Consider the following 18,198-nt stretch of genomic DNA (forward strand, 5'->3'; position numbering starts at 1 on the left):
AAAATCAACCTTGATTTGCAGGTGAGAATTCCCAGAATAGGATTCTACATCTCAAGCCCTAGATCTTTGCATCTCTTTCCGTCCTTCCCTTTTTCTTCATCTTTCCTTCAACCAACTGCTCCAGCTCTCAATTTCGGCCTAATTTAAATTAATATGAGTAATATTTTATAAAGAATAGTTTATTTTCCTTTTAAATTCGAAACCATTTTGTCCATTGAAGTCATTGTCAACCGTTGTGTAATGAAAAATAGTGAATTGCTACACTACATTTGTTGCTACTATAGTAACAATATATAAACAATAAAATTAACAGAACTTAGGTTTTAATGATTGAATTAATAAACTAGTTTTATGATTGCTATCATATTTATGCATTTATATATACTTATATATTAAAAAGATTGAAATGAAATATAAAGTTTTATACAAGTATTTTGATTATTTTATGTATAGTTTTGTATGTATAAGGTAGCCAAAGAAAGAGATGGAAAAAATAAGGATTTAATTCAGGTGAAGTGCATTAAGAATGAATGTCAAAAAGTATTTTTATTAGAAGAAAATTTTTAACAAAGGTGAATGGGATATTTCGATAAGCTTTTCAAGGAAGATTATAAGAATGCGATTGACTTTAGTAACCTTATCATCCTAAATGATGATAGTGATTTTTATTTTTATCATTGTATTAGTAAATCCGAAGTTAAAGACTGACCATAAAGAAAATGAAGCATGCAAAAGTGGTTGGAACTGATGATATTTCAATAGAGGTGTGAAAATGCTTAAGAGATGAAGGAATTTCTTAGCTTACAAAGCTTTTCAATATTATTTTGAAAACTAAAAGAGCTAGATGGGCGGAGATGAAGTGTGTTGATTCTAGGGGTGTATACGAGTCAGACCGAGCTCGAGTCATGCCTAACTTGAGCTCGACTATTTGACCAAATTGTGAGCTCGAGTCAAGATCAAATGGTATGCTCGACCTTGGCTTGTGACAATAAATGTGGGCTCACGAGCCAGCTCATGAGTTTGTCGGAAAAACACCATAAGAAGGGGTCGCCGAAGAAGAAGAATGGCTTGCTATTGCGTTGTAGCTTTTTCTTGGGAGAAATGACAAAACTTGCTGGAGTAATAAACGAATGCTATAGGTTTTTCTTCCTTGGAAATATGAATATAGTTTTTTAAATATATATATTTTAAAAAGCTGTAGCATTCTATTCTTTTTTTTTTGTAAAAAGCATATAGTGCCCTTATTTACTCGTGTTTTTGCTATTTGATGTCACGACCCGGCCTAGTTAGCTCGCAAGTGCGAGGAGGGAACAGAGGTCGGACAGGATGAAGATAAAAGAAACTTCACAATAAACAATTAACATATCTCCAAATAAGTACCAAACAAACTGAAAAAGCCACTAAAGAATCTTCCAATAAAAAAAAACTTTTCATTTCCTCATTTCAAAGGGAATCCAAAAATCATTTTTTTCTTACTTATCATTTCTAAACCTTCTATATAAAATATCAAAACTCAAAAGAACCTGCCGCCCGTCGTCTCCCTACGACGGTAAGTGCGCGGTGGTTGGTCTGTCATCTATCCTTTCCTAGATCCTCCTGAAAAGTATTCCCACAACGAGGGTGAATCATAAACTCAATAGGTGTGAATGCAATTCAAATGAATTTAAAGCTAATAAAAGAAAACTAAATCATGCTTGGATATTTTAACAAAAGAAACATCAATATAAAGAAACTTTTGCTTAGAGGAAATGCATACCCTTACCTCAAGTTTCAAGTGCTTTTTCCTTCATAACATTTCTATTTTTTCTTTAACATTTTGCCTCACATGATAGTCTCAAATGCATAATATGAATATGAAATGTTCATAATAGTTTAACATGTAAATATAACACCCGTCTCGGGAGTATCACTTGTACTGATAAGGTACATAAAATTTGGCCATTTCGTTTACCATTGGTTCATAGGAACCATCCTTTACCATGGCTCATAAGAGCCTCCTTTACCATGGCTCATAAGAGCCTCCTTTACCATGTGATACTCCCGCGTCAACATGCACATACACTTATTACTTATATAACCATAAGAGATGCTTTATGTAAAACATTCATAAACTAACCAAATGTATGTTTCCTTAGAGATATGCATGCTTGATATGCTTATGTGTGCTTTTGCATGTAAAGAGGAAAGATATGTATAATAAGAGTAAAGAAATGAGCATGAGATTCATTCATGAATTGTACATTTGCATAAAGAGAACCTTTGCATTTGCTTCAGGTGTCCATAAACTTATAAGGGAACATAAGCCATAAGAGTTTCATATTGAGCATAAAGGAATTTGTCATTTCAATATAATTTGCAATGAAAGAAAATTTGTCTAAAATTTATAATCCACCTACCTTAATCCGTGCACCACAATGCGAACTTCCAAAAATCCTTACGCCCCTTTTCCTCTTATGAAATCAAACACTACAAATGACAAAACATAATGTGTAAGCATAAGTTTCCTCCCTCAAACCGTAAAAGAAAAATCCTAGGCAAAGCATGTAGCTAATCAACACATCAAGCATTGGTTTTTCTATAAAAACCCCCACTTAAACCATGCTAAATCCACTTTATCTTCACTAGAATTAGGATTTCATCATAACTCTAGCTTTTGGAAAACCCCAACTATTAGGGCATGCAAAATATCTCCCAAAAAGAAATCCGTCTTCCCAAAAAAAGTTCCCAATCTCAAATAGAAACTTTTCTACAAAGGCATTTTGATAGGAAAACAAAATCGGATAAACCCTAGATTTCAAAAATCCATATTTTTATAAAAAAAACTCACATAAGAGTTTTAAAAACATCACATTACTTTTCTCTAAGCTTATCTCAAAGAAAACTCTCATTTTTACAAAACCCTAATTTACAAAACACAATTTATTCTTATAAAACTTAAATCAAATTCCATAGTTATCTTTCAAAAATCATTAGGAAACATCTTTGTGAAGGTATTTTGAAAGAAAATCATTTTTGAAAAAAAAAACCCTAAAATTTTCCTTTTTAAAAATCTTGAGAAAGAGAGGGGAAAAATATATTCCAATGCTTACCTTTGACTTCCCTTTTCTTCCTCTTCAATTTCCCCAAGATTCCTCGCCGGAAAAGGTCGCCGGAGCCGCCGCCCGAAGCTATCCCGCCGCCTTGTCCGTCCGCGTCTCCCCCTTTCTCCACTCGGTTCGGGCGCTAGGAACGAATGGGGGACCGAAATATTTCGGTCCCTTATTTAGAGTGGGAGCCTCATTTCATTTTCCTAAAGTCCAAACTACCCTCACTTAAACAATTTGTGTTTTAACACTCCTTAAGGGCATTCTAGGCATTTTTCAAACTTACACGAATTTTAATTCTTAAATTATATGAAATTACATATGGGTTCTATATATTAAAACGATTAGAATTTTGCATAGGATTTTATAAAAATATTCCCGTCGAAATCCGACAACCTCGAATTTTTTTCACTTAAAACTCGTCGCGGCGCTTTGAAAAGCGTGCGAGGTCTAAAACGGCATTTTTCAGGTTTTCACATTTGACAGCTCAAAACTTTTAACTTTTATAGCTTCTTATGGATAAAAAATAAATTAAAAAAATCTTAACATCCATTGCGAGCAGGCTTGCGAGCTGATGAGTCGAGCCTTTTAAAGCTCATACTCGAGCTCGAGACTCGATAAGCCTGGCTCACTAGCCCGTTATCTCTCGAATTTGAGCAAGCTCGACTTATTTACACCCTAGTTAATTTCTTTTTTTTTTAAGAATTGTAGATTATAGAGGAATTAAGTTAATGTGTCATACTTTAAAACTATGAGAGAGAGTTATCGAACATAGGTTACGACGTGATACTAATGTTTCTCAAAATCAAATTGGATTGAATATGTTTATTATGGAAGCTATACATTTATTATGAGGTTTGATGGAGAAGTATAGAGAGAATAAAGAGGATCTACATATGATATTTTTTGATTTAGAGTAAGCATATGTTAAAATTCCAAGAGAAGTGCTTTGGAGAGTTCTAGAAAAGAATGGAGTTAATAATGTTTATATTCAAATCATTAAAGATATGTATGTAGTAGTTGTTACTTGTGCTCAAAGACAAGTTGGTTTGATCATTATTTTTCTATTTCAGTTGGATTACACAAGGTTCAGCTTTAAGCTCATATCTTTTTGCTTTAGTCATGAATATTCTTACTAGATATTTACAAGAGGATGTTCCTTGGTGTATGCTTTTTGTTGTTGATATTCTTCTTGTTGATAAGATTAGGAGGGAGTTGAAAGAAAAATTGAATTATGGAGGTCAACCTTAAAGTATAAAGATTTTTGTTTGAGTAGATCTAAAACCAAATAACATGGAGTATAATTTTAATAGTAGTAGACCTAGTGGGGGGATTGTGACTTTAGAAAATTAAGTCATTAATAAGAGTACATTTTTGATATTTTGGATCTATTGTTCAATGTGAGTAGTGAAATAGATGGAGATATTATTAGTAGAATTCAAGTTGAATTATTGAAGTGGAGGAATACATCGAGCCTTTTGTTTGATAGAAAAATACCCCTCAAAGTTAAAAGAAAATTTTAAAAGTTGGTAGTGAGACTTGTAATGCTTTATGATGCAGAATATTTGCCTTTAAAAGAGAAGCATAAAGTTAAGTGTTGTAGGGATGAGGATGCTCAAGTGGGTGAGTGGCTTCACTCTTAGAGACAGAATGTGAAACGAGTATGTACGTGAAAAAGTTGGCGTCGCTCTAGTGGTAGATAAAATTAGAGAGAGTCGTCTTTGAAGGTTTTTACACAAAAAATATTAACCTTTCGATGACCCGATTATGAGAGTAGATGTATTGGATTTTATCTATGCTAAGAAATGTAGAGGTAGACCTAAAAAGACATGGCTAGAAAATATTAGAAATGACATTTTTTATTAAATTTAAATGAGAATTTAACTCTTAACATGAAAATGGAGAAAAATGATTAATGTAGTTGAACCCACGTCATGGGATAAAGACTTGATGATGATATTGTTGTTGTTAAAAATTGTTGTTTAATTTATAAGAGAAATTTTTATTATACCAATTTGCATTTTTTGCTCATTACAGCTTTACCTCTAAAGGTGATCAATTTGTTTGGTATTTCATAGTGTCAGCCCGATTGTACATTCAAAGTCTTTTTTTTTTACCCGTAAACTCATCGTCTCCCATGTTTTGTTATTTTCTAAGGCTATCATCTTTGCATTCATAGCTTGTATCCAATTTTCATTAGATAAAGCGTTAGTTCATGTGATAGGCATGCGAATATTTTTTTGGCTTATATGGTTACTTCAATGAGACATTGAAAACTTTAAAATTGAAGAAAAAGTATCAAAAGCAGGTATAAGGTGTCCTTAGTAATTATTTGGTCTCATTCTTGATGGATATGAAGATTATGATTGGTATTACTTTCCAAATGATTATGTGATTTATTTGAATAGAAACTGTTTCTTCTTTCCCAAGAGTGGTCAAAACTTCAAGTTGGTGCAAGTTCTGAAGCAGGAACTTTTTTTTGTTAAGTACGATTTGTCACATCAGGAATATCTTTTAACACGAGGCATATGAGGCGTGGAGAGGTTCATTATTTCCATAGGAGGCATGGGTATAAGATGTAAAACAAAGACTAGTCCTTCATACCCCGGGAGATATGGATTTTAATGATGAAGAAATATTAATAAGAGAGAATACCTTATCTTCTTTCATGACTAGCTTCTCCTCTTAAAGATGAGTAGAAAAATATGATTCTGTTTAATGAAAATGACATTTGTCATGGTATACAATTTTTTGGAGGGTGGATGATAGCACTTTTGTATGTGTTGAGTCAAAGAATGTCATGATCCGGCCCGGTTAGCTCATATATACGAGGCGGGAATGAAATCGGACGCTCAGAACAATCACTAATCATCTTACATGTTAATAAAAATTTCTAAAAAGACTTCAGTAACATAAAGCGCCTCTAAACATTTTCATTTCGTTTCAAAAGAGAGTTCACAATATATACAAGGTGGCTAAAACTTTTAACTATTCATGCTATGACAAAGCCACCAAAAAGTAAATGAATTACAACTAGTAAAAAAAAGTAATAAAAGAACCTGTCACCCGGGGTACGACGACTGTAAGTAAACCTTGGGTTATCAGCCATCTCTTCTTGCAGGTTCTCCTGAAAGGCATCCCACACTAAGGAATGAGCTAACGCTCAATAGGAATTTCTAATCCTAAACATGCTCACATGACTTATTAAACGAAAATTACATTTTTAAACTAAAGGGGACATGCTTTTCTTTTCCTACACATGCTATATTATTTGTCTTAAGAATGAGAGACAATTTAGATGTGCCATATGCATGTATCTTAGATATATATCATGTAATAAAATGTCATCTCAAAATGCTTACTTATTTACCATATACAACCGTCCCGGAGTACCAGGGGTGTACTGATCAGGTACACAAACCTCTTTTGATCCTTCATTCATTTTCCTCTTTTGCCCCAAGGGCCATAATATTCCCGTATTGCTCATATGTGCTTTTGCACCGTATTTGGTACTCCGTAATCAATCATGCACAATCATTTCTATATTCTTTTCATATGAGTATACATTCTTTCTTTTCTATATACTTTCAAATATTTCAAATATGAACAATTGTTTGACATGCATTTCTAAACATAAAATAAATAACATGTAATGATTATTTAACATGTGTTTTAGACTTAATCATAAAGGAAACAATGAAGTAAATGTATTGCATGTTTACCAAGTATCAAATTCTATAAAGAAGTATCAAATTCTATAAAGCAATGTCATAAGGGTTTAACATATAAAGTGATATAAGTATGAAACATTAAGTGGACATGTAAGGAAAAAGATTTCCTACCTCCAAATACTATGAAATCCTCCTCTTCTCCTCTTTATTTGTGCTTATTCAAGTCATAACCTAAAAAAAATAACATAACATAAACCTCTTGCCAAAATAAATTTTTTTATTTTACTAATCTCCTCATAAAATTCTTTTATAAGCTCCCTATTCTCTTCCTACTTATAGCCTTAAGTTAATGCATCCTCATTCCCACACATAATTAAATTTTAAATTAATTAATTTCAGATTTAAATAAAACCTAAATTATGGGGACCTAAAATTTCATTTATTTCATTCCAAACACTTATAATTTACTCCCCTACCCTATACATATAATTAAGACCTATTATTTTCGGAATTAAATCATAAAATAATTAAATTTTTTTTCTCAAAATTTCAATTTCTATTATTTAGAGACATCCCTAAACCCTTAGGAATAGTTTTAGTGAACATGCAACCTTAGAATCTCTAAGTTAAGAAAAATCCTAATTTTTAAAATCAAAATTTCTTAAGAAAACATTTCATTTTCTTCATAACATCCATTTCCTTACATTTTTCCAACAATCCCTATAAAAATAAAGCATAAAAAAGAAACCCTAATTTCGGATTTAACTTTTTCCTTAAGAAATCTTAACATTTAGGGCATAAAACAATAGATCCAAACAAGCCCTAAAGGTTTTCTAAAGAAATCCCTAAGAAAAACCAAACCCTAAAATCTTGCTTCAATAAAAACTCAAGAAAAATACAAGATTTTCCAAAAAGAAGTTACCTCCTAGCTTCTCCAAGCCTCCCTTTACGTTTTTCCTAAAGGAACTCGCAGGAAAACCTACCGGCCGCCGGCCAAGAGGCTTCTCCCTTCGCCTCCCCCTCTCTCCCGTCGCCCTCTCTTCGGGCTCGGCCGAAAAGAACACCAAGGGACCGAAATAATCGGTCCCTTAAGTGTGTGAGGGTTTTAGAGAAAATTCCTATGGCCAAATGACGCATGTACCCTTGCTATTTAATTTTTCCTTAAGAACTCCTAGGGGTAAAAATGGAAGATGAGGCTAAATATTACTTAAAAGAACTTCGGCGAATTTTAATTTCAAAACCGTGCGAAATTGGATATAAGTTCTTTATATCATTTCGATCGAAATTTCGTGACAAATTTAATAAAATTTATTTCGTCGAATTCTGACGACATCAAAATTTCACTTAAGTTTGTCGCGGCGCATCAAAATGCGTGCGATGCACCCAAATGACGAATTCCGGGTTTTACAAAGAATACCCAAAAAATGCATTTAATATAGATTAGGAATGTGAAGAAAAGTTACATGCCCAAAAATCTTAGAAGCCGGATGATTTGAAGTTCATAAGTTATGATAAAATTTGGACAATATTTTCATAGGACTCTTATAATCCAAGACTTAGAATGTAACTTATTCATAAGTTTGTGGCTGTTAGAGCAGCTCCCCCAAAATAATATTTAGGCATATTATATTGAAATAAAATGCTCGGGTTGGAGATGGCCATTTCTTCTTGCAGCAACCTTATTATGTTATGGAATGTTTACATATGATGGCTTATAAATAGTCTTCCATTTGGGTTGAGAGTTGGTTGAAATCATCTCATGATTTTGATACGGGAGAGGGCAGCATGCCAGAGGCAGAAAGGGCAACGGATTTGGCCCCCTTGTGGGGCCCATTAAATTAAACCTATCATTACATATGTGAGAAGAGAAATTAAAGTAGGGATTAATTAGGAAACATTTTCTAATATAGCAATTCAAATCCGGCATGGAGGAGAAGTTTTTAACTATGGGAAATTGGATGGAGTGCTTATTTGGAGGGGATTAATTATGAGATGTTTCCTAATTAAGAAAAGCAAATTTGGGGGCTGATTTGTAGGGGATTATTTAGGTGATGTTTCCTAATTAAAAATGTCAGATTTGGGGGCTGAATTGAAGGGGATTAATTAGAAGATATTTCCTAATTGGAGAGGGATGATTTGGGGGCTAATTTGAGAGGGAATTGGGGGAGGGCTATTTTGGAATTTGTTGTTTTATTGTTTGCTATAAGTATTAGGGTTTAAGTTTATGTTTGTATGTAGAATTTTATGTGAGAGTTGCTGTAGTTTTTTTCGTGAGGGCTTACTTGAGGCGTCTAGGTTGTTTGAGAGAGTTGATCTACCTCTCGAATTGTAGATCGCTTGTATCTTTCTTTTTTATTGAAGTTATAATAAAAAATCCGCCATTTCTATTCATATTTATGCAGTTTTTTCCATTGTATTTGCTGTTTCTTCTCCAAAGCGTATCAAATTGGTATCAGAATGAGGTTTTTTTAGAGAGATGACAGCCAAGAAAGTGCATGCTCTGAAAGGCAAAATAGAGCAATTCAAATTTGGCATGGAGAAGTTTTACTATGGAAAATCGGATGAAGAGTTAATTTGGAGGGTATTAATTAAGAGATGTTTCTTAATTAAAAGGGGTAGATTTGGGTGCTGATTAATTAGGAGATGTTCCTTAATTAAAAAGGGCAGATTTGGGGGCTGATTTAGAGGGAATTAATTATGAGATATTTCCTAATTAAAAAGGTCTGATTTTGGGGCTGATTTGAGAGGGAATTGGGGGAGGGCTATTTTGAAATTTGTTGTTTTATTATTTGCTATAAGTAGTAGGGTTTATGGTATGTTTGCATGGAGAATTTTATGGGAGAGTTGCTATAGTTTTTTTTTTTGTGAGGGCTTCCTAGCGATGTCTAAGTTGTTTGGGACAAGGTTTTAAAAACTAGAAATCGGGAATCGAGACGTTTTGTCTAAGCGAGGCGAGGCGTAAGCTCGAGGCGTAAGGCTCAAAACTATAAAAATAAGTAATTTAAATTTATAAATAATGACAAAAAATGACATAATATTAAGTCAATTATGAACTTGATGATTTATTCTAAGATAATATTTCTGGAACATAAGATTCAAAATAAATTCACTTAAAAATAAAACACACACTTAGGATCAAGATCCAATGCATGCTCATCATCACTTTGATTGTCTTCAGAAGAATCATCATAATTTATATCAAAGTCATCCTCAAATTCTTCTTTATCTATAATATTTTTTTTCTTATCTCATATAGCAGTTAATATTTCATTAGTTCTAGAATGAAGCAATAATAATATAAAAAATAATTCATTATATTTAAGAATACCTTTGAATTTTTTTGAAGCTCCAATCACACTTTGTTTGTTTCTTTCTTTTATATACTTGGGAGTTGAAAGATAACCCCAATTCAGTAGACATTTCAATATTTATATTGGATGCTTCATTATTTTCATTGACATGAGTTTCTCATTCAGGTTCAACTTCATGAACATCAGTATTCTTAAGAGCAACCCATTCATCATCAGATTGTAAATCATTAATAAGCAAAGGGTCAAATTTATTATCACAGTTTCCTTGCTTTTATAATTTGAGATGTCAATCATTCAGTTTTGTGTTAAATATAACATATACTACTTTGTTCATTCAATATGCAACCAATTAATTTCTTCTCTTTGTATGAATTTGATTGAATGTGCGCTAATTGCGTTCACATGCAGAAGTCGAACATGTTAGGTTAAGAATTTTAACTACAAAAGCTTTTAATTCAGGAACATCATCTCCAAATTGAGCCCACCAACGTTCTACATGAAAATAAAAAAATATATTATGAATATAGATTGAATTAGAAGACTTGGACATAAACATTAAAATTTAAAATTATAAATATACAAACTATAAACATAACGGTAGATCGTATTTTGTAGCATACTTGTACTGCTCTAAATCAAAACATTCATTTCTTAAATTGAAAATCGTCAAGTTGATCATTCATTTTGAGATAATCCTTTTTAGAAATGAGTCTGTCCATATATCCATACAAAACGGTTTGGTTAATTCATAAAATGACTGAGAACTTTACTTAATTTTTTGATAAAATGTGAAGCACGAGTGTCAATTCTCAACTTAGCCTCATTATATGACTCGATTTAATTGAATCAAACAAATAAGTTTAAATTAATTAAATGATTTCATTCAACTTTGCCCCATGACAACAAAATCAAGTAGAAAGAGCCTTTCTTAAGTTTTAAAAAATCTTAATTAAATATAAAAAATTAAACAACAAAAACGAAATTACTATGTCGTAATAGTTTAAAAAGTGGCGAAGAAAAAATAAACAATGAAAGATAATTATGGAAATAAATCGTTACCTTCGCGGAGAGGTATGTCGAAGTCTACAAGTATATTGCTGTTGAAGTCAACGAGAAGCTACATTACAACCGTAGCAAAAGGAAGCCTTTGATCACAGGAAGCAGGTGAAGAGGAAGCAAGCGGAAATAAATCGTTACCTTTGTGGAGATGTAAGTCTAAGTCGTGAAGAAGGTGGCTGTTGAAGTTGACAATCAAGCGAAGATGAAGCAAATGACAGGAAGAAATACCATTTCCTAGTCGTGGAAAATGAACCCTTTGATTACGGGAAGTAAGAGAAGAAGCAAGCAATGAAGCAAATGACGGGAAGAAAGATGGAGGTAGAAAGGAAATAAATCATTACCTTTGCTTGCCTCCAGCTACGTCGAACTTGACCGAACCGTGGCCGTTGAAGTCGGTGGAGTTCGCCTTTCAGTTCTCACACGAAGAAGTTATGTTATCCTAATCCTATACTCGATTCTTATATGACTCTCGTCGCTCGGTGTATATACTTATAAATCACGCCTCAATGCGTACGCCTTTGTCTTCCTTTTTAATCTATGGTTTAGGAGAGTTGATCTACCTCTCGAAGTGTAGATCGCCTGTATGTTTTTTTTTTGAAATTATAATAAAAAATCCGCCATTTATATTCATATTTTTGTTGTAATTTCCATCGTGTGTTTGCTGTTTTTTCTCCAAGGCGTATCAGATTCATTGAACCTTAATTGTTTGAATTTTATGGCAAGCTAATTTTATTCCTAATGATGACATTTGCAAAGAATAAATCTGACAATAGATTTATTTTTAATAGAATAAACCAAGAGACTGACACAATCATCTTTAAATAATTCAAACTAACATGTCTTAAAATATTGGGAATAATAGGACCCAAAATTTAACTATGAATTATGGAAATTGAACTAAACTTCTTTTATTACTAATGCAAAATGCTGCATGTTTTGTGTTGCAAATTCACACACATCACATTGAAAGGATTCAATATCAAGTCCCTTACATACGAGTTCTAAGGATGGGTGTTATAATCTATGGTTATAAGCTATATTTTGTATTTATTAGATAAAGAGCACTAAAAAGAAATGACGAGGAGAATTTATTATTATTACTATCCAAATTATTTTGTCCTGAGATAATAAAGTTTGTTTTGTTCCTTAGCACGCCAAATTACATTTCCCTAAATTTGATCTTAAAATATACATTGAATTGGATAAAAGATGATATTGCTATAAAAATCTTTAGTAAGTTTCTTTATTGAAGCAAGAGCACTGGACAATTTTGGATCATGTAGAATGTCTTTTAGCATAAATGAGGGATTTAGCTAAACATCTCCTATATTGGCTACGGTGGTTATAGACCTACTTGTTGTGGCAATTCCTTGGACAAAGTGTATACGCACAAAATTTTTTATGAGTCATGATCAGTAGCTTTGAGTCCATTACCGAAGAGTTGAAAAAGTTTCATAATGAATTAGTATGTGAAGGTTTCTAAGACTCTTTAGTAGAGTTGTCAATTTATCATTCTCATGTCTGTGGAGTCTCCAATAATGCTTTGACATTTTTCTTATGTTTTAGAAGGTTACAGTTGCAACAATGATGAAGGTTGCTTTCTGGTGGGTCTTGTGACGATGAGGACGGAAGTAATAATAATGATTAAGGTTGTTTGAAGAACAGTGATTTCTGAAAAGAGTTGCTTATAGAGGATGCCAGCAACAATGAATGTTGCGATAGAGGGAATGCCTACATTGATAGAAGATATCACATATTTTGATCGTGATGAGGAGCTGCTAGAACAGATTGGTGATTGTAAGAGCCACGTCTTTTGAGTGGATATTTTGTGTGGTTGCTCGAGCGGTCAAAGAAGTTAAAGTTGTTAAGTGGATATAGACATCAGGTTCGCGAATAATCACAAAATTGAGATTGTAGACAAGTACTGACATAGTGAAGAGATTGTGGAGTAGATATCATTGACGACTAGCAACAAGACAACGTGGGCTTCACATTGAGTTATGGGGGCTTTTGCCAAGACGCAAAGGAAGATAACTATGAAAGTTTAGATGCAAGAAGAGATTGGCGAAAAAAAGTCCAGGGCTTTAATGCCATATGGAGAGTATGAAAATTTTTCTAATTCATTCAAAGTAAATAAGTAATCCATACATGATAATATACAGATTGATCTAAGAAGAAAATAAAGGAAACTAATCTTCATCAAAACATAAAAAAATATCTATAGCTATACATCCACAAAAAATAAATTTCTTACTTTACATATATGCATATATATATTTTCTATCAACTGATCTTGATTGTTTTCCTTGTTATGAATCTGTGTAATCTTAATTTCCTTTAGTGGCATTAGTCTATGAGATATGGATTTTCTCCCTTGGTATGAAGCCATGGGTTCCAACGTTGACCGTTTTGCTTCATCTTCATGAATTTAAGAGAGCCTTTATTGCTTTTAAGAAACTTGTTCTAGTCTTTTATATGGTAATTACATTTATCTTCATCCTGGGCAGTTTAATGTGTTTCTTAAATTGATTTTGCTCAAAGCTTTTGTATTACGTTTCCTTTTGTCCCTTGTTCCTTTAGATGGTTTCCACTAAAGAATTGAATGATGCAAGTGTTGGAGAGATTGAAGACCTTATTCACAACTTTCTGATTATCATACTCGAACATTCCATGAGAAAAAAAGATGGATGGAAGGTAAAATTTTCTTTTATATCATCTTTTATTTGATTTCATTGTTTCATTGCTGAGAAACCTTAGTTATATCAGAAATCTCAGTGATTATGAAGGTTCTTGATTTGTGAAAATTAAATCAAGAATAATATTTTTTTGAAGGATTTCATATTTGATACATGTATGTTGTCATATTATATTCAGATTGATATAATAAGGCATTTCATTTGTAACTGAAGCACTCATAAGTTGTTGGACTGTTAAAAGAGTGAGGAATATGTTCAATTTGTGGGGTTAGTCAGGAGCGTGTTCAGAAACTTCTCATGCGTACACTGAAATGACTGTTAACTTTTTTGAATATTCATTGCTAATCTGGCGTGTAGTGTGTATCTTAAGTTCTTTTAATTTTAAATTTTTGTAGCTTTGCACGTCTTGATTCACATTCTTGTAAGCATGTGGAAGTTCATATCGCTAGCTTTGATTCTGTATCTTGCTGAATCAAGATTAACTTTCCAGTTTTGAAAATTTTCTAAAATAATAAAGAAAATGTGCTAAGTTTTAATGGGTTTCATTTACCACATATTATCACCGGCAGATACCTGATTTAAACTTTAATGTAAGCCAGTAGCAAGATTTATGAGTTTATAGTATTGGAAAGTTATCGAATATAAAAGAGGACATATGGCTGTAAGATTGAAGATAGGAGTACATCATTTCTTGTTTTTCCTTATTAATCTTAGGCTTATGCTTTGGTTCTACTGATTTCTATTACCTAATTGTATATAGATATATTGCAATTTATGTAAGAAATTTAATTTGCATTTCTTTCTTCAAACAATTGGTAATATTATCTTTGTTAGTTCTATGTTTTTTAAGGTAGGATTTAATGATATTAAAAAAGTTTTGAACTACATAATTCGAACTTGGTTAGTTGTTGTGATTCAGAACATTGTTCATTTCAGATTTGGGTGAAGTAATTATGGTTTTATTCAGATTTACTCGACTTGCTAATTATCTTTTTATTTTTTTCATTCAGAAATTGACATGTTTACAGCCTAGTTACCAGTTTCTTAGTAAAACATGTGATGGTACTTACAGTGCATTAAATGGATTTTGCTTTTGAATTCAGAATGAAAAATATCGATTATTCTATTAATATTTGAACGATTTAATTGAACTTAGTTAAAAGATTATTCTTGATGTGCCATAATGTGATAGATAAAGGAGTATTTTTCGTGTGGTAGTATAATGCATAAAATATATGTATTATAATTTTGAAGGTTAAAAGTTGTGCTTTTTTACGACTTTTAACAGTTAATGTAGAGTAGTACTATCACACCCCATTTTTGCCCATTTTTGCCCTTTTTACGGTCAACTTGAAGTATAATAGAGAAGGAAAATTTAAACAAGCCCCTTCTTACTAATAACCATTCGGAACTATGATAGGTACCACTTGAATATTCCAAGCGATTCCTATCGGATCTTCGCCAATTCACCAATATTTCACTGTTTTCAATAGAAAACAGCCACCAACAATGGAAAAGCTGAAAGAAAAGGGAGAAAACTTTGGAAAAACAATAGCAAACAATTGTATTCCCTTAGTAGATGATCAAAACCAAAGCAAGATACAATGTTCTTCAATTCGAGAGGAAGAACAACTCTCCAACAATCTCCGGCAACGCCAAGAGCCCAAGCAAGAAAACCTAGAACACAAAACTCTTTTCAAAATCCAGATGAAACCCTAATCCCCTCATAACTCCCTATTAATACAATCTAATTCAAAATAAAAGCAAAAGGACTTCTCTACCCTTCCTTCTCCCTCCAAAAACCACTTAAACCATGTTTGAATTGCAAGTGGACCCCACCCCTTGGCCCTTTCCCTCTTCCGTCTCCCCCCTGTTCCGTTTCCGCCTGGAGAAGACTCGGACCGGCTGGGCCGGTCCAGGTTGGGCCGGTCCAGGTTGGGCCGGTCCAGGCTGGACCGGCATGACAAACTACTTCTATGAGAATCAGATTAGTTAAAAGTAATATATTTAGACTCTTCTAACATATTAATGCCAAATGTAAGCATGAACATTTTCCACTAAAATCATTCTTTATTTTCTCACATATATGGAAAATGTCAAATTTCTTTCATTAACTTTTAATTTTAATTTTGATACATTTGATATATTGAAGATTTTTTAAAATATAAACCTAATACTATATTTATCTATATTCATTTTTTAGGTACATCTTCATTTAAATATATTTACTGGTTACTGTAGCCATTTAAATATGCATGCATTGAGCCATTGACTAATCACTCTAAAATCTTATCCTACAGCTAGGAGAGTCTGAAAGGGCTTTAGTGGAGAATGCATTATAGTATTATTATATTATATAGGTTAAGTTAAAGCACTATGAAACTTTAACATTCCATTTCTTTCCTTCCACTGCCCGATCCTCTGAAGTCTGAAGCCATGTGCGAGCAGAAGCTAGGAGACCGAAGGGCTGCTGCGGGCTGCCAGGAAAATTCAGAAAAAAAAGTAAGGTAAGAAAAGCGAAAGGTTTGGGAGAGGGAAAGAACATAATTGATACTGTTGTGATGCTGTTGTTTGCTGAAAATAGTAGCTGAAATCATAAATCTATATTTGTGGAAATAAGTAAGAAAATTTAATTTCCAAATTGCTTAATTCAGGTAGCTGAAACAGATAAGAACTGCGGTAATGTTGCTGAAATTTGATAAGAGTTGACGTAGAATGGTTGAAATTAGGTAAGGGTGTTGTAGTGTTTGCTGAATTTAGAAGGAAAGGGCTGTAGAAAATTGTAGGGAAGGGAAAAAGGAAAGGGAAGGTGGTTGAGAAGAAGTTTTGAAAGAATGAAATTGTTATTGTTGAATGAGGAGAAACTTTTTGAGGTGGTGTACAAGAAAAAAAAAATAGGACCTATAAGAATGAATTCCAAGTGAGGTGAGATACCCAAATTATGATTAGAAAATAATAAAAATTTATATATTTATAAATTCATAATTGTTATGTTTATGTTAACATTCAAATTTCAATTTATTGTTGATTCATTAATTAGTGACTATAATAGCACAATTTATGATTGCTAAAACTGAATGGTATTGGAAATATGAAATAAATCATATATAGGGGATATACCCACACAAATAAAGGCGAAATACCTGATGAGGCAAGCCTACACTCTCAAAATTTTAAAAGTTGATAATTTAGACCCAACCTTAAATGATAGATCAACTTCAACTCTAAATATTGGGAATTCAGACCCAACCTTGAATTGCAAAGATGAAAGGGTGCAAAAGCTTATAGCCATCATATGACTTATTTAAAGGTGTTGAACATTTATCAGGATAGAAAATAATATTATGCATTTCTTATGATAAGTATCAAATTTAAATATATTCTAAATTAATTGTTAACAATGTTATTGTTATTTTTTATACATTGATTGTATATTTCTTTGAGTACTAGCTCATTAGTAGTTGTTGTACTGCAGGAAAGAAAAATGAGCTTGTAGTTATTTGACAAAAAGGAGTGACTATTTTTTTGGTGTACATACATTTTAGGTGTACATAGAGATTCAAGTGGTGGCTGTTCAAAAACTTTTGGAGTATCTAAATAAAATTTTAAAAGTTTTAGTATAGCTCTATATTTTTTTGATTAGATTTGAAGTTTAATTGAGGTATATTACATGCTTAATGTTGTTAAGTATAAAACTTAATATGTTAGGAGAGTCTAATATTACTTTTGTTTAGTAGCTTAGAATAGGTGTTAGTTAGGGGTCTATTTAGATTTTTTGCTTCTCTGCTAATACTCCAGGATGACCATAGGTGGGCCAAAATGGGGCGTGACAAAAATTAGCATCAGAGCCAAATCACAATAAAATGGAAGAGTTAGGTCATCGTAAGGTGGATTGCCCTTAAGAGAAGAACTGATGCTAGGCCTTAGGGATGTCAGGGGTATCTTGAACAGGCACAACTTAGGAGATTTCTTGATGGTAATTAGGCATGAAAAACTCAATTTCAAGAAATGCCAATATTACAAGGAAAATCACCGATTCAGTTAAAAGGAGAAGCATCAGATGTTAAAGATAATTAACCTATGAAAGCTAGAGTGTTTGCAATTACACCCTATGAGGCCAAGGATTTAGAGGAGGTGATTTAGCTCTAATATAAATTTCTCTCACACCCCATTTTGGCTCCCCTTACGGTCAACTTGGAGTATGACACAGAAGAAAAATCTAAACAGCCCCCTTCTTACGAACACCCATTTTGAGTTACTTCTATATATTTAGACTTTCCTAATATATCAAACTTTATACTTAACAACATGAAACATATAATATATCTTGATTAAATTTTCAATATAATCAAAAGAAATACAGAGCTTTACTAAAATT

At 32.6% G+C, this 18,198-nt stretch overlaps 1 protein-coding gene across 3 annotated transcripts in view; it reads left to right on the forward strand.

Moving 5' to 3' along the window:
* LOC110095242 (BEACH domain-containing protein C2) overlaps window positions 1-18,198 on the forward strand; it is a 105,723-nt gene that overhangs the window by 22,911 nt on the left and 64,614 nt on the right. For all 3 annotated transcript variants that reach the window (XM_028700115.1, XM_028700117.1, XM_028700116.1), the window contains one exon: window positions 13,705-13,818. In XM_028700115.1, the coding sequence (XP_028555948.1) occupies window positions 13,705-13,818 (114 nt within the window). The remainder of the gene's footprint in view (window positions 1-13,704; window positions 13,819-18,198) is intronic.

Source organism: Dendrobium catenatum, unplaced genomic scaffold (genome assembly GCF_001605985.2).
Source record: "Dendrobium catenatum unplaced genomic scaffold, ASM160598v2 fragScaff_scaffold_1449, whole genome shotgun sequence".
NCBI classification, from domain to species: Eukaryota; Viridiplantae; Streptophyta; class Magnoliopsida; order Asparagales; family Orchidaceae; genus Dendrobium; species Dendrobium catenatum.